The following is a 15,074-nucleotide window of genomic DNA, read 5'->3' on the forward strand; positions in this document are numbered from 1 at the left end:
GTTGGCATTTGTCTGGTGTTTTTCTCATGACAGTAATGGAGCTGTGGGTTGTTGGAAGGGTGACCACAAAGGTGAATTGCCTCTGTGCAATATCAAGCATACCTCTAATGAACATGATTTATGACAATTGCTGTTGGACTTAATCATCTTGCTGAGACAGTGTTTGTTGGAGTTCTCTGCTTTCCGGATGGAAGACTTTGGAAGAGAACCATTGTGCCACGCCCACATCTGAGTTGAGTACAACCATGTCCTACGCTATCTTGTACATTTCTTGCCCCAAATTTGAAATTAGACCTTGTAACTTTTTAGTCCAGCAAACTATTTATTTATTTGGTACTGGGGTTTGAACTCATGCTTGAGCCAGACTGCCAGCCCTAGTCCAGGTAACTGTTTAGCAGGAAATATTTAGAGATCATAGTCTGGAGAGTAGAAGTATGCCTTCGGTTGTCATTGTTCTAAGCCTTTTCTGGGGGCAATGGCACCCCCTCACCAGCATTTGAACCCAAGACCTTGCCATTGTTAGAAGTGCTCTACCACTGAACTACATCCTCAGTCCTAGACTTTTTAATAAAAAAAAGAAAAAAGTGCACCATGACTGTGTTTTTGCTTCACTCCTTTGACTTTTATAGTGAAAAACCTGATTCCCAAGTTTAATATGCTTTCTACTAATTATAAGTTCAGAAATAAATTTCAGACATTTCATACTGACAATATGAGTACTAAAACAGGTTAAAATGTCTTTGATTCCCTTCCCCGCATCCCACCTCACTAGGAATTTTATATACCTCACTGGGTCGATTTATTATTTTAAGGTCAAATTATTTCTTTACTATCACAGACATTCTAACTGCAAAATGTACTTTTATACAGTATCTTCATTTGAGGAAGGAGGTGCCATTTCCTGTTGGAAAGGACAGACACGGAGGTTTACAGCGTTGTATTTTTTTTCCAGCATTTAGAATGAAAAAAAGCTAACAGATCGGTAGTGAGTTTTGCTTGACCAACGCTTGCATTGAAGACTCGTCTGAAGTAACTATTTTCACTCTTGAGCTGTACCTAAGAGGTGCTGATCTACATACACTTCGCTTCCCTGGACGGGGGAGGTTCTTGCAAAGCTCTGCAGGCTCGGACCGCGCTTGGCCGCCGCATTCAACACCGTGGCCACGCAGCAGGCGGGGATGCCCAGCCGGGGGAAGGCGCTCCCTTGCCCCGAGGCGCTCAGCGCTTTGCCGCCGACAGCGCCAACAGCCCATTATTAAACAATGGCAGGAGGTGCCACTCCGAAGATCGGAACTCCGGGATGTCACCGAGGATGAATTGTCAAATGGGCAGACAGGCTACTTCTGAGGCTCTGCCTACCCACGTCAAGTCCAAAGTTTACGCATCAGAGCCGGGAAGCCACAATTTCGAATTCTTTTATTGCTTTATGCCCCTGATTCATACCAGAACCTGCCCTAGGGCGAGAAGGGGGGAATACCCAAGTTTGCACTTCCTAACCAAAGAAATCTCCAGCTTGGGCTGGGAAAGGGGCAGGAGCGGTGAGCCAGGACGTAGGGTTGGGGAGTGACTCTCCCGGTCCTGCGAGGGTGGGCGTCGATCGAGGCGGGATGCTGGGCGGGGCCTCCCAGGGCTGAGCTCCGGCCCCACCCACTGCAGACAGGTTACCCGGGACCTCAAGGTGCGTAGCGTCACGCCGTCTACGCCTCGCTGATTGGCTCCTTCAGGAAGCCCCGCCCCTCTCAGCTGTGGCCGTGCCGGCTTCAGCGTCGCCGCCATCTTTGTTGATGTGTCAGCTCCGCGGGGGTTTGGGAAAAAACCGCGGCTGAAAGCGAGGGGTCTTCCCCCATCTCCGCTACTGTCTTTCCCGCCTACTTTTGGTCTGGCGGACTCCACCATGGAGAAGACGGCCCCTGAGCCGGAGCTCCAGAAGCCTCGTTAGGGTGCGGCCTGAGGCTTGGAGAAGTGGGGTAAGTGTTTTGAGGGGCGTCCGGGGCGGACTAGGGAGTCGCGGCGGCTTAGCGGGGCGGGACCCGGCAGCTCACCTCCCCGCTAAGCGTGGCGGTCCCCGGCCAGGGCGAGCCAGCGCTCCGCCTGGCTTTTCGAGAGGAGTGGGGATGAAGGCGAGCGGCGGGGACGGGATCGGAGCCACTTGCTCTCCCCGCCCTCGGGTCCCGGGTCCCGGGAGGGCGGCGGCGGCGGGTCGGCCGGGGTCCGGGGGCTGTGCCTCGAGAGCGACGGGATTGGGGCGGATCTCCCGGGCTGCCGGTGGAAACTGCAGCGAAGCCCCACCTGCTCGGGTTGCTTTCATAGACTCAGCGTCTATGAAACGACTCTACGTCGCTCTTGGTTCCCGAAGTTGACCGTGTGCGTTCCGTGTTTACTGTTGTGCGACTTTTTACCCCTTCCAAAGTCTTCCGTGCGCTGCGATTTTAAGTTACTTAGAAGCGATTCTTGGCGGTTGTGGAGGAGAGAGATACTATTGTTCTTTGATTTTATGCTGCCTTTTAAAAAAAATAAAACAACGATATGAAGGCGTTTCTTAAAGCTTAGTTGTTAAGGAAGGAATTTCCAATTTTTATCTCCATCAAAACGTGTAAAATGGTGAAAACTTTACCTTCCCTCGTGTTTCCAAGTAGTAAGCCTGGGAGCAGTGCAGGTGTAATGATTGCTCAGCTGTTAACGCTTTAGCAACCTCAGCAGACACATCTTGATCTCTGCTTAGAGGAAAGCTGCCTGGATTTGCGGTCAGATGGTGTGGATGAGAAGCTGCTTTCACTGGGCTGCCTGTGGGACTCAGAGGAGAGCGCAGTAAAAATACTGTGGGCGCCGGGTACTTAGGCAGTTTTATCTGCCGGTGTGTCCTGTTCTCTGGATACCCAGCCTTTTCATTTCTTCTAAAACGATTGGCTGGGTGGTTTTCTAAGGCACCCAGACGTAGTAAGTCAGTGGAACAAGGTTTCAAAAGGCGTGTTGGTAGTGATTAAAAGAAAAACTAACCCACGATTAAGTGTTTAGGTATGTTGTGGGCGGGGCCTTCCCATCTATTAAACTACACCTTCCTATTTGCAGTGTCACTCTTGTGGAAAAGATTAAGGTTCAATAGACACTGATAGTAAACTGAAGTATTTGTGTATAAAGTACACCTTCCCCTGTGCAGCTACTGTCCAGTCTTTCTTTAGCCATCATTACACAAGTTAAAAACCCCAGTGATGATTGGCCTACTTTACTTCTTTGTTTTTGTTTCTTTTCTTTTCGCGTTATTTTAATTTCATTGAAGATACTAGGTTGCTCACAAATCTTGCAGTATTAAGAGTCAGCACTCCTTTTTACAGTGTAATAGGCAAACGTGTAATTACAGAAGAATCCCCTAGAAGATGCACCAGTTATGTTTATTGTTTTTAAGGCCTAGTTTAATTCATAGTAACTGCATATAAACTTACGGTTTCTTTTGATGTTAGAGATTCCATAAAATGTCATTAACATTTCAGAGTCGCCTAAGGAAGAGAGAGGCTATGGTGTAGCATATTACCACTCTAAACTTACAGCTCCCTCACTCATAAATTGAAAACTTGTCCTTTGATGTTATACAATGACAGTAGAGCCAATGATGCTTGCTTAGTATATTCAGTTTTTAAAATATGTTCATAGCTACATGCAAACATCATTAAAAACAGCAGTGTACGCAAGACTTTAGGGAAGAAGTAACAGGTTGAAGCACAAAGAAAGCATATTTAGAGATTTAGACATCTTTCCTTTCGAAGAATGGCTATTATTCTGCCCTAGTTTACCAAAGTCATCTAACAGCTTCTAGTTAAAGTAAGATTCCTCAACCTAAAGTTCTGAGGCTTTTATTTCAGCAAAACTTTGGTTTTTCTTTTGTCCCTTAGATTTTTCTTTGTCCCCTTGTTCCTCTACCTTTAAATAATAAAAGCCAATTCTTGAATTTTTCACAAAGATGTCACTTGGCTTATATAATAGTTAAATATCTAGTATTCATTTTAGGGGCAGCAGTGGGATAGATAATTTGAATTTACAAACGATCCTCTAATCTTACATTGTTTCATTCTTGGCTGAGATTTAAAATTTTTGTTTGAGCTAAGTAAACAGAAGGAAAAATTTTGGAATAAAGAGGCAATAGACACCAATGGGAAATGAACCCCGGCATAGTTTTGACTGGAGTTTGAGTGTATTTCTTAAAAACAGTTGTCTGTCATTAAGACAATTGAGCTGATAGTATTTATGTAGTAAGTGCTAATGAATAACTTTTTGTGAACCATATCATACCAAATTAGCCAAACCCAGACCACAGGTGGCTTAAAAATTTAAACATTAACCAAAACTCTTTAATATAAAGCAGACTTAAAACTTAATTTTAATTTGGGGGGAAGAGGGTCAAAATTTTTTATTTTTCACATTTGGAAGAAAAATTACATAAAATATTTTCATATTAGACTCATTGAAGTGCTTCCAATTAAGATTTTTATATTAATAATTTCCTGCCTTAATTTTTTAAAATATTAAAGATACGTAAAATTGTATGGATCTAAGATACCAAACTTACATGACATAACTTGGTAATGTGATATATGTGACATGGATATACATGCTAGGCCAGCCTCTTTTCACTGAGCTACATGTGCCCAGCCCTCCTGGAATCTGGGTGGACCCTAATTTCTTTTTCTCCTAACAGGAGTAGGTACTGTTTGTGGTGGGGGAGGGTGTCCTGTTGTATCTACTGCCCTGAGCCTTTTAAAAACATTTCTGCATGTGGCTGAGAGGGAAGAGGGAGAGAATGTGAATGAGAGCGCACATACCATAAAATTCTTCCTGCCCAGAGTCTTGGATGCAGAGCTAAACAACCCCAACAGGCAGAATTGATCTTGACCTCATGTAACACTTGCCTGGTAAACTAAAAGCATTTATTTCAGTCTGTGTTTCACTTAAAGGAAACTCAATATATTAAGGTTAAAATTACCCCAAAAGCTTAATTAGGATTGACTTTAAAAATTATTGCTCTGTTCTGCAGAACTAAAGTCCTTTGAAGTAGCCAACTCAGCTTTTTATCTTTTAAAAGCAGAATTTGACCAGCATAACTTCACCTTATATGAAATTTCAGTGCCCTGTTTTCATCATGGGAAGCATGAAACTTAGCTTACAATATTTAAATGTTATATTTAGTATTCATTTTGGGGGGCAGCCGTGCGATAATTTAAATCTAAAAATGGTCCTGCAATCTATTTTTTTCACCTTCTGTCCTATGAGCTTTCTTAGCTGAAATTTTAAATTGTTGTTTAGGCTAAGAAGTAAACAAAAGGAAAAATAATTGGGGTAAAGTGGCAATAGACACCAAGGGGAAATGAATCCCAGCATAGGATTGACTGGATTGTGTATGCTTGTGAGAGTGTTTCTTAGATGGGTTTTCTTCTGTTCTGTAACTGTATTTTAAAAACTTCATCAGGGAAGAGTGTCTTTCACAGTTAATACATATGAAAATCAGTTATTTGGGAGTTGTGAGCAAATACTGTACTGAGCAAATGCTTTTTTAATTTGAATTTTGCTTCTGACTTTAATTGCCATTTCAAATTCTTGTTAGAAATCACCGGAAAGAAGGTTTTTTTTAATACTACTTTCAAAGTGTATTTGGGGAATATTTTTTTTTTTTAAGGAAAAAAAAAAAAAAAACCTTTTGCTATACTTTTCCTTTAAAGGATAGTAAACCATTATGTTGAAGAACAGGAATGCTCTTGCAGGCTTAATTTGCTTATATTAATGGATATTATTTGAGAAGTAGTCAGTTGGTATTATTTGGAACTCAAATGGTACATAACCTAAAATTTTGTAGTTTGTTGTAAAGTATACTAATTTAAGACTTTTCTACTGGCTCTAAAACACATTTTTTTGTATATCTTCTGATGGAACAATGGCAGACCTTAAAATAATCTAATGTTAAAATTCTGTATGAGCTATTATGCTTTATTGGCAACAAAAAATGAAAATTAAAAGCTTTAACATAATCTTTGTGTACACTGGTCCACTGCACCTGAGGTATGCACCATGAGGGATGTCTTTTCTTAATTCACTGCCATGTTCTCAGCACTTAGAACAATGCACAGAATAGATGCTCAATATGTATTTGGTGAATGAATTAGTACTTTGGAAATTATTTCTGACTTTGGTAATAAATGAATGAGGCTCATTTATTTCTATTACCAGATAACATCTGTTACCAGATAGCTGTAGATTGGATTCATTTGTATTTGCTGTTTATTGAGTAAGCCCAAGTTTTTTGTTGTTTATAGAACTAATTAGTGGAAAAGCAGGAAGTAGAATCAAAAGCTGTTAAAAACAGTATCTTTATTTATGTAGCTTTTGTATGGGAATAATTTTGGAGAAATGAGTTCCTTCCTTAAGAAATGAAATTGGGGGTGGGGGTGGGTAATGTTTGGCTTTAAAGTAAATAAAAAGTGTTTCTTGATCAGTTGCCTACAGCTGATGAGCTCCAGCAAGAGCGAAACCAGTTCTCACTTACTGAAACAATTTTGAAGTGTGAATTGGTCCTGTAGTACTGTGTCAGAAACAGAAATTGTAGGAACAAAAAAGTGCTTGAATTAAGAGGAATGTTGTTACTGTTTTAAATACAGTATTTCCCCTACTGATTAAGAGTTACTAAAATGTCAAAATAAGTTGATTTTTTTTTTTACTTTGAAAAAGCAATGTATGTTGTAATCTATAGTTGCAATGCAATTACTATATATACATATGTATCTGTGAATATTAATTTGGTATGTATATGCACTTCTTTTTTTTTTTTGTCTTTTCTTTTTTGGTGCTGGGATCGAACCCAGGGCCTCACGCATGCTAGGCAAGCGCTGTACCACCGAGCTACATCCCAGCCCATTGTATATGCACTTCTTAAAACAATCTTATAAACAAATTTTTACACCATCCCCCTTTAGTGTGCTACTAAGCTATTTTATCCTTAGTAAATTTGATAACAACTTCCCTCCCAAAAGAAAAAACTTGGACAGCATTCAAATTGGTCTACATCAGCATTGCCAACTGGAGGCCTACAGAATAACTCAGCTGACTGTCCTTTCTCCTAGTTAGTTGTGGAGTTAATTAAGCTTATCTAGTTGTTTTTGTCTGCTACCATTCTTGTATAATTTTTTATTCTGCTGATGACGTGGGTACATACACAAACATAGATCTTTGTTAACCTCCTTTTCCTTTGGTCTCCCATTAGTGTTCATTTGATCATCAGAAAACTAAATTTGCAGGCTCTAAGTGGTCCTCAGATGCCAGTTTATGTAATTACTTTTTCAAAGGTTATGTACTTATTAGACAATTTATAGAAAATACTTTTGAAGTTAAATTTAGTCTTCCTTACAGGATATGTAAAGCAGATTTTAACATAAGGTAGTCATACAAACAGGTTTTTTTATTTTTTTACCTAGCAAATATCCAGTAGGATGTAAGACAGATTTTTGTTCTGCATTGTCTTGTACACTAGAAGTCATCTTACAGCCTTACCCACCCATTACCTGGAGTGTTTGGCTCCAGATGCTGTGCAGAAATCCAGTGGGTCCTCCCGCCATTGAGAAACACTGAACAGCATTTGCAAAAATGAAGGGAAATGTAGTAGAGAATGTATTTGTGAGGTTTATCTATTGTTTGAGACTTTAGGAGTTTAAGTTCAGAGTGAGGTTCTTTCTCTAAAGAACAGAACTCATTTAAAAGTGACTGTTCAAAATGTCATAAGAAAGACTGCTGATGGGAATGTAAATGGAGCATGCTTTAATTTACGTGAGAGATTAGTTTTGTACTTAGGACAAGGGAAAATTTGGAGGAAAATGAGGTGTTAGAATCAGTCCTTTTAAACACAGTTGTTCTCTAGATAGACTGAAGGGAAGAACATTTTAGATGGTGACAAAACCATGGAAATTTTAATGTGCAAATTGGAGCATTGAGTAAGACTGGTGGGACTAGTATAGTAAGGCACTAGGATTTTAGGAATGTGTTGAGATAAGATTGTATAACTGGTTTTCTGAGGAATCAACTCTGAGGTATAAACATGAAAAGGTTTTGTTACTTGGTGGTACTGGAAGCTTGCTAGGCAGGTATCCTACCACTTGAGGCCATGCCTCCGGGCCAGCCTCAGGCCATGATCCTCCTGCCTGTCTCTGTGTAGTTGGGATCACAGGCATATTACCGTGCCCAACTTGTTTGAGGTGGGAGCCCAGGCTGGCCTTGAACCCCAATTCCCCCGATCGCCACCTCTCAAGTAATTTTGTTTTGTAAATGACTGTGACCTGTCTGAATTTTTAGAATAACCAAAAATGACAGAAATGTTATACCATCAGACCAAGACATTACTAAGGGACTGCACTTCAGAGGAAAAGTTGAGGGTCTGGAAGTATTTTACACAATATGATTAGAGACCATAAAAAATTAAAAGGCTGAGTCTTGTTCACAGCTGTAATCTCAGTTACTTAAGAGGTGGCAATCAGGAGAATTGGGGTAGTTAGGATAAAACCTTTGTAAATAATATAAAAAGTGTAATCTGACCTTATGAAATTAACGTTGCTTTTATTGATTTGGCAGTGCATATAGGCTCCATTTGATTTGCACTGAACATTGTTTTATTGCTGATGAGACTATTTGAAAATCACCATGGTACTTCCTGGATTGCTGCCAGGATGAAAAACAGCTCCTATCGGGGATCTTTTAAGCCCTGACTTCCTTTTAGTTCAGAGCTAGGGCTCTGGGCTACAGGTAGTGGTGTCTTGTTTTGTTGTTTTGATTTGGATTTGTGGTACTGAGGGTTGAATCCAGGGCCTCACAATCATTCTTCCACTGAGCTACTACCCCCAGTCCTTTTGTTTTTATTTGTTTTTGAGACAGAGTCTCAAACTCTAGATCCTCCTGCCTCTGCCTCCCAAGTAGTTAGAATTACAGGCTTGTACCACCACGTCCATCACAAACCTATGATTGTTTTTATTTAGTTTTCCTTCTCAGGTGTGCATTGTTTTACTCTCTTGTTCTGTGGTTTCTAGTGCTTTCTTGGTGTCTTCACTATTTTCTTTCAGATCTTGCAGTAAGTAGTCTTTCCCCATCAGAGAGCTGAAGAATTGAATTTTAAACATTCTTTGGCACTCATCCTCCAGTTACAAGTACTATTCCTTACCTACAATCTTGTGGGGATTATTGGGAAATGCCGTACTACAACAGAAATTGGTGAAGTTAGATGACTGAAAAGAAGGAAAAAAACATTAAGATTTGGCAGTTGGCCCAACTGGTTTTAGCCAACTTGTGTTAGCTACCCTATTCTTTTTTGTCAAGCAGACTTTTATTAAAGGATTATTAGTGATAAAATTTGTGATCTTCCTTATTCCATGTCATGGAGTGTGCAAAGATGTATAGGGTCTTGGTTTAAAATTTTTTAAAATTTTTTTGATGTTTTGATTTCTTAGATGTAAAACGAAGATCAGAAGCATATTTGAAGAAATGCAAAGTGAATTGGTGCCAGTCAGTATGTCAGAGACAGAGCAGCACATAGCCTTTGTTTCCTCTGATAAAAATATTGGAAAAGAATCTGACTTAAAGGAAGACTCATGCAACTCATTTTCTGGTGATGAAAGCAGCAGATTAGAAATTGAATCCAAACTGTTGTCATTAAACTCTGATAAAATTTTATGTCAACCTAATGAACACAGTAATCAAATTGAAGTACATGAAAATTATATTACAGATCATGGTGGAGATGAGGATTCTTGTGTTAAAACAGACAAATGCTCAGAAAATTCTGAACAAACAGTTAACTTTCCTAGTGGAGATTTTGCAAAACAAGTATCAAAAATGAGTGAAACAGAACAGACAGTGACTCAACTATTGGCAGAATTAAGGTCATCTACACTTACAGAAGCTGCTAATCAAAAGACTTATTCAGCAAGTCCTTATGATACAGACTGCACCAAGAAACTTATTTCAAAGATAAAGAATGTTTCAGCATCAGAGGATTTGTTGGAAGAAATAGAATCTGAGCTCTTATCTGCAGAGTTTGCAGAAGAAAATCGAGTGCCAAATGGGATGAATAAAGGAGAACATGCATTAGTTCTCTTTGAAAAGTGTGTGCAAGAGAAGTATTTGCAGCAGGAGCATACTATAAAAAAGTAAGTCTTTTTTATTCCTTTAGGCATTTTTTTCCCCACAGGGTTTAGTTTTTTCCCCATAGGGATTAGAGATTGAATTCTTTTAAGGAAAGTATCATCTTGTCTACTTTTCATTTCACAGTAGAGCCGTGCACATAGTTGATCAATTAAAGTGTATTTACTGAATAATTGTCAGAGTTTTTGTAGTTACTTAATACTGTATCTAAGTCCAAAGGAATAAATGTAGTAAATGTAAGTTTATTAAAGAGCTTTTTATTATGACAACTCAAATCTTTCATTTTAAAAAAATATACAAGTATGTCAAAAACAAAAATCAAAAGAAAATTAGAAGTTGTAAAACTTAACATTTTTTTCTTAAAATCACCATTGTAAATTCTTAGTTTTAAACATTAAAATTTAGAAAACGGAGTAATTAGGTGATTACCATTCAGTAAATAAGAACTTAGACTTTTATACATCTCTTGGGTGTATGTAGTTAATTCTTTTTTACTTACAGTTTTTCATTCAGCCTTTTTCTTAATAGTGTATTGGCATGTATATTTATGTAGCTAAATGATGGATAGGTTTAGATGGCTTTTTTTTTTTTCAGCTTTTAAGAAACTAATGTAAAACATATTAGGTTTCACTTACATGCTGATTCTTTTTATTTATTTATTTATTGCAGTGTTGGAGCTTGAACTCAGGGCCTACACCTTGAACCACTCCACCAGCCCTTTTTTTGTGAAGGGCTTTTTCAAGATAGGGTCTCGTGAACTATTTGCCCAAGGTGGCTTCGAACCGCAGTCCTCCTGATCTCTGCCTCCTGAGTAGCTGGGATTACGGTTGTGAGCCACTGGCACACGGCCACTGATTCTGTTTAAAATACAAACTTTTTTTTAATTGGGTGAGGACAGATATATAGAGAAAGGGAGTCTATGTGCTGGAGGAGGATGATGGAAGAAAATATGCCATAATCCAAGTATTGTTTGCTACAGAGTTGACTTTTCATGATATCCCTGCTTCTTGTCTTTACTTTTCCGTGTTATCTTGTTGAGTCATTCAGTCTTCCCTAAACCAGTTTACCCTTCATTGGCTTACCCAATAAACTTTAATCTCTTAGTGTCCAGGAGCTCCCCTTTTAAATTTTTTCTAGGTTTAATATATTTTTCATAAATAAATGTGATGAAATGCACATAGCATAAAATTTCCCATCTGTTCCTATGAACGTGACTACTCTTGATACTTCATATAAGTGGGTTCATACGGTGCTTGTCTTTTTGCCATTGGTTTATTTCTGTTATAATGTCTGCATGATTTATCCATGCTGTAGCCCTGTGTAAAATTTCCAAAAGGCCGGGTACTATTTTTAGTTTATATATATAATACATTTTATTTATTCATGTACACTTGGGTGCCTTCTCCCATTTGGTTGGTGTAATTCTGACATGGACACAGGATGTGTGTCAAAACTCCAATGCCCTCTCAGTACTCCCCTAAACTAACATTCTCTTCTACTCATCCTTACTGAAAATTACTTTTATATAAGTAAACTGTATGCTTTGTACTTGAACCATCAGTGCTTCTGCCACTCTTAATTTTAAGGTAGCTTTCTCCTTCTCTATACCTATTCTGTCAGACCTTCCTCTGAGGTTATCTCTAATGCCTCTTCCTACTTTCCTTAGGTATTGATTCTTATCATTTCATACATTTCTTGTAAGTTATACGGTATTGTATATTTAAAAATAATCACGGAAAACACTATTATGTACCTGGCACATCATGCATACTAACTCCTGGATTCTTCACAACTAATCTATGTGGTATATTACATTATTATCCACATTTTCAGATGAGGTACCTAAAACATGGAGAGATTAACTTGTTCAGGGTTGAATAGACGTTTAAAATCTAAGCCTTGTTAGTTCGGCTTCAGGTGTTTTATAAATGTAGTTATAAATTAACTGGTTTCAAATTGTTGAATTTATCTAAATATATGAGGAATACAGTTTTAAAAAATTGATTCTTCTCTTTTGCCCATCCTGTCAGAGCCATGGCAGTATGGTGGAATGCCATAGCACAATTTTAATCAAAAGCCTGGAGTCAAGTCAGGAGGTTCCCGTTGACATTTGCAAGTTCTGTTACATTGGTCAAATCAACCTCTTTGAGCCAAAAACTTTTCATGGAGCTAGTACTTGCTGATGGAACTTTTGTGGACATTAAGGCATTGTACAAATGTCAGATATTATTTTTAAAGCTAGGTTTGATCATTTGTTATATATACAGTATTTTAACTCCAAATAAAATGCTTTGTTAATTCAGGCTAACTCTAAAACAACTTAATTTTTTCTTAACTTTATGCCTTCATTTAAATTTCTGTGAAGAAAACTACTTTTCAGTTGCTTTGACTGAAATGTTCATAAATGTGTCTGTTTCCAAATATCTTTGATTGTATGTCTATTCCCTTGTTTTCGTCCCTCCCCCCAGCTTTATTGAGATATAATTGACAAAATTATGTATATTTAAGGTGCACAATATGATAATTTGATATGGATTATGAAATAATTACAACAGTCAAGTTAACACATCACTTCCCTCATATGGTTTTGGTTTCCTTTCCTCTCTTTTCCTCTTATCCTCTTCCTTCTTCCCCTCTCTTCTTTCTCTGTTTTTCTTTTTTCTGCTGGGGATCAAACCCAGGGCCTCACACATGCTAGGCATGAACTCTACCACCGAGCTTATGCTTCCAGCCTCAATATGGTATTAACTATCCTTACCATGGTGTACATGAGATCCCCAGGGCTTACTCATCTTAGAACTGAAAGTTTGCACCCTTTGAGCGGTGTTTTTGCATGTCCTCCACCTTGTGGTGCCTGATAACCACCACTCCACTCTGTTTAACAAATCAATATTATAGTCTTAAGGGCCCAACCAAAATTCTTAATAACAGTTATCTGTGTATAGGGTGTGTACTTGGCATGTAAGAACAACAGTTTTGGGCCAGGGGTGTAGCTCAGTGTTAAAGTGCTTGCCTGGTATGCTTGATTGACCAGAAAATGTTTTTCTAACTATTTGACACATGGATCAACGAAGTGAATATTTAAGCTTGTTAACAAAACTGAGCTCTTTTATCTTAGCCATACTTCTGTGGACATGACTGGAAGCATTCTAGCCTTAAAAGTAGTGATGAGGACATGTTCTGAGAAATGCATCATTGGATGATTTTTATTCTCGTGTAAAGATGGCATTTTATTATAAAAAGATTACTTAGGAACATTAACATTATAATCATAGGTATCTTCTTCATAATCTACAAATAGATTATATTTCACACCTCATTTTTCTCCATTTTAAATTATGTTTTACTTATGCTGCCCTTTTATATTTAGGTTAATTAAAGAAAATAAGAAGCATCAGCAGCTCATCTTAGACATTTGTTCAGAAAAAGACAATTTAAGAGAAGAACTTAAAAAAAGAACAGAAACAGAGAAGCAGCATATGAGCACAATTAAACAGGTAAAAAGATAAAGACTTTAAAAACCATACTTTAACTCATAAAGTAAATACATTCCTAAAAAAAGTGTGTATAAATTGAAGTTCCGTATGTTAAATCATGTCTCAAATGTAGAGAATTGCTTGGTATTTAAAGCATTCTCTTATAAAGTGGGAATTATCACCTGACTTTTCTTTTATGAAAAATCTTATTTTTATGATACGTGTGACTTCTGCTAAATATAAAAAAAATCTTACTATGTTCAAAATAATCAAAAAAACAATTTGATTTGGTAGTTAAATGGACTATTTTTATCAGTTAAGGGAAGATTCAATAAATACCTAAAAGTTTAAATATAGCATTAGGATATTTTTATACTTACAGTTTAGCATTTTCAGTATTCAGTATTCCATTAAACTACGCTGTGAAAATGGGCTGTCAAATGTTAGATGGTATCTGATTGTACACTCAGAGCCTGCTGCTTGCCAACCAGGCACTCTATGGCTTGAGCCACTCTACCATCCCTTTTTCATTGGTTATTTTGGAGATCGTTATATACCGGAGCCAGCCTGGACCATGATCCTCCTATTTGTGCTTCCCAGCATAGCTGGGATGACAGGTGTGCTCCACCATACCCAGCCATTGGTTGAGCTGCCTTCTGAATAGCTAGGATTACAACAGCACCCAGCTTCTTTTTTTTTTTTTAAATGAGCTCCTCTGATGCATTGATCAACCAGTGAATATTTGGGCCTGCTAAACAAAGCTGAGCTGCTCTTTATCTTTCTGAGTTGCTTTTTCTTCTCTGGACAAGATGAGAAGCAGTATTTCCTTAGAAGTACAATCACTTAGTGACAAGGACATGGTCTGAGAAACCATCATTAGGCAGTTTCTTTCCTCCTTGTGTGAACATCGTAGGGTTTACTTAAACTAAAATGGCTACAAGGTCACTAGGTGACATGATCTTTTTGGACCCTATATGCAGTCCATCCTTGACAGACATGTCATTGTGCAACTCATGGCTGTATTTCCTTTTGTTTCATCTTTTTCAGAAAGCTGTCTAAAGACAATAATAGCAAACAATTAGGAATAATGTAATAAAAAATAAAATGAAGTTTTTACTTGCTTATGCTTTGGTACATATTTAATCTGCCTTTATACAGTTGGAAAGTGTCTGTATTTGTAAGAGTTTATTCACAGTATTCAATCCTGATTTTCATGTGCTATGAGGCCACTACATGTAAACCAAATTTAGTAGGCTAAAGCATAAGGGAGCCTTAATAGTCTGAATCCATATTTCATTTTTTGTTTCTTTTTAATTGTCATATTGTACTGGAGTTACATTGTGATATTTACAAAATTGAACCCATATTTCAAAGTCTGGTAGCTGCTGACAACCAAATGGGGTGGAACCAGTGCTCTTCTTTTCACAAGTTTAT

The 15,074-nt window shown here is 38.1% G+C and overlaps 1 protein-coding gene across 1 annotated transcript in view; it reads left to right on the forward strand.

Moving 5' to 3' along the window:
• The first annotated feature begins 1,745 nt into the window (after positions 1–1,745).
• The window catches only part of Ccdc186 (coiled-coil domain containing 186), a 38,374-nt gene continuing 25,045 nt past the window's right edge, over positions 1,746–15,074 (forward strand). Inside the window, exons 1-3 of the mRNA XM_020178190.2 lie at positions 1,746–1,967; positions 9,471–10,169; positions 13,535–13,661. Coding sequence (XP_020033779.2) covers positions 9,505–10,169; positions 13,535–13,661 — 792 coding nt within the window. The 5' untranslated portion in view covers positions 1,746–1,967; positions 9,471–9,504. The remainder of the gene's footprint in view (positions 1,968–9,470; positions 10,170–13,534; positions 13,662–15,074) is intronic.

Source organism: Castor canadensis, chromosome 7 (assembly GCF_047511655.1).
Source record: "Castor canadensis chromosome 7, mCasCan1.hap1v2, whole genome shotgun sequence".
Lineage (NCBI taxonomy): Eukaryota > Metazoa > Chordata > Mammalia > Rodentia > Castoridae > Castor > Castor canadensis.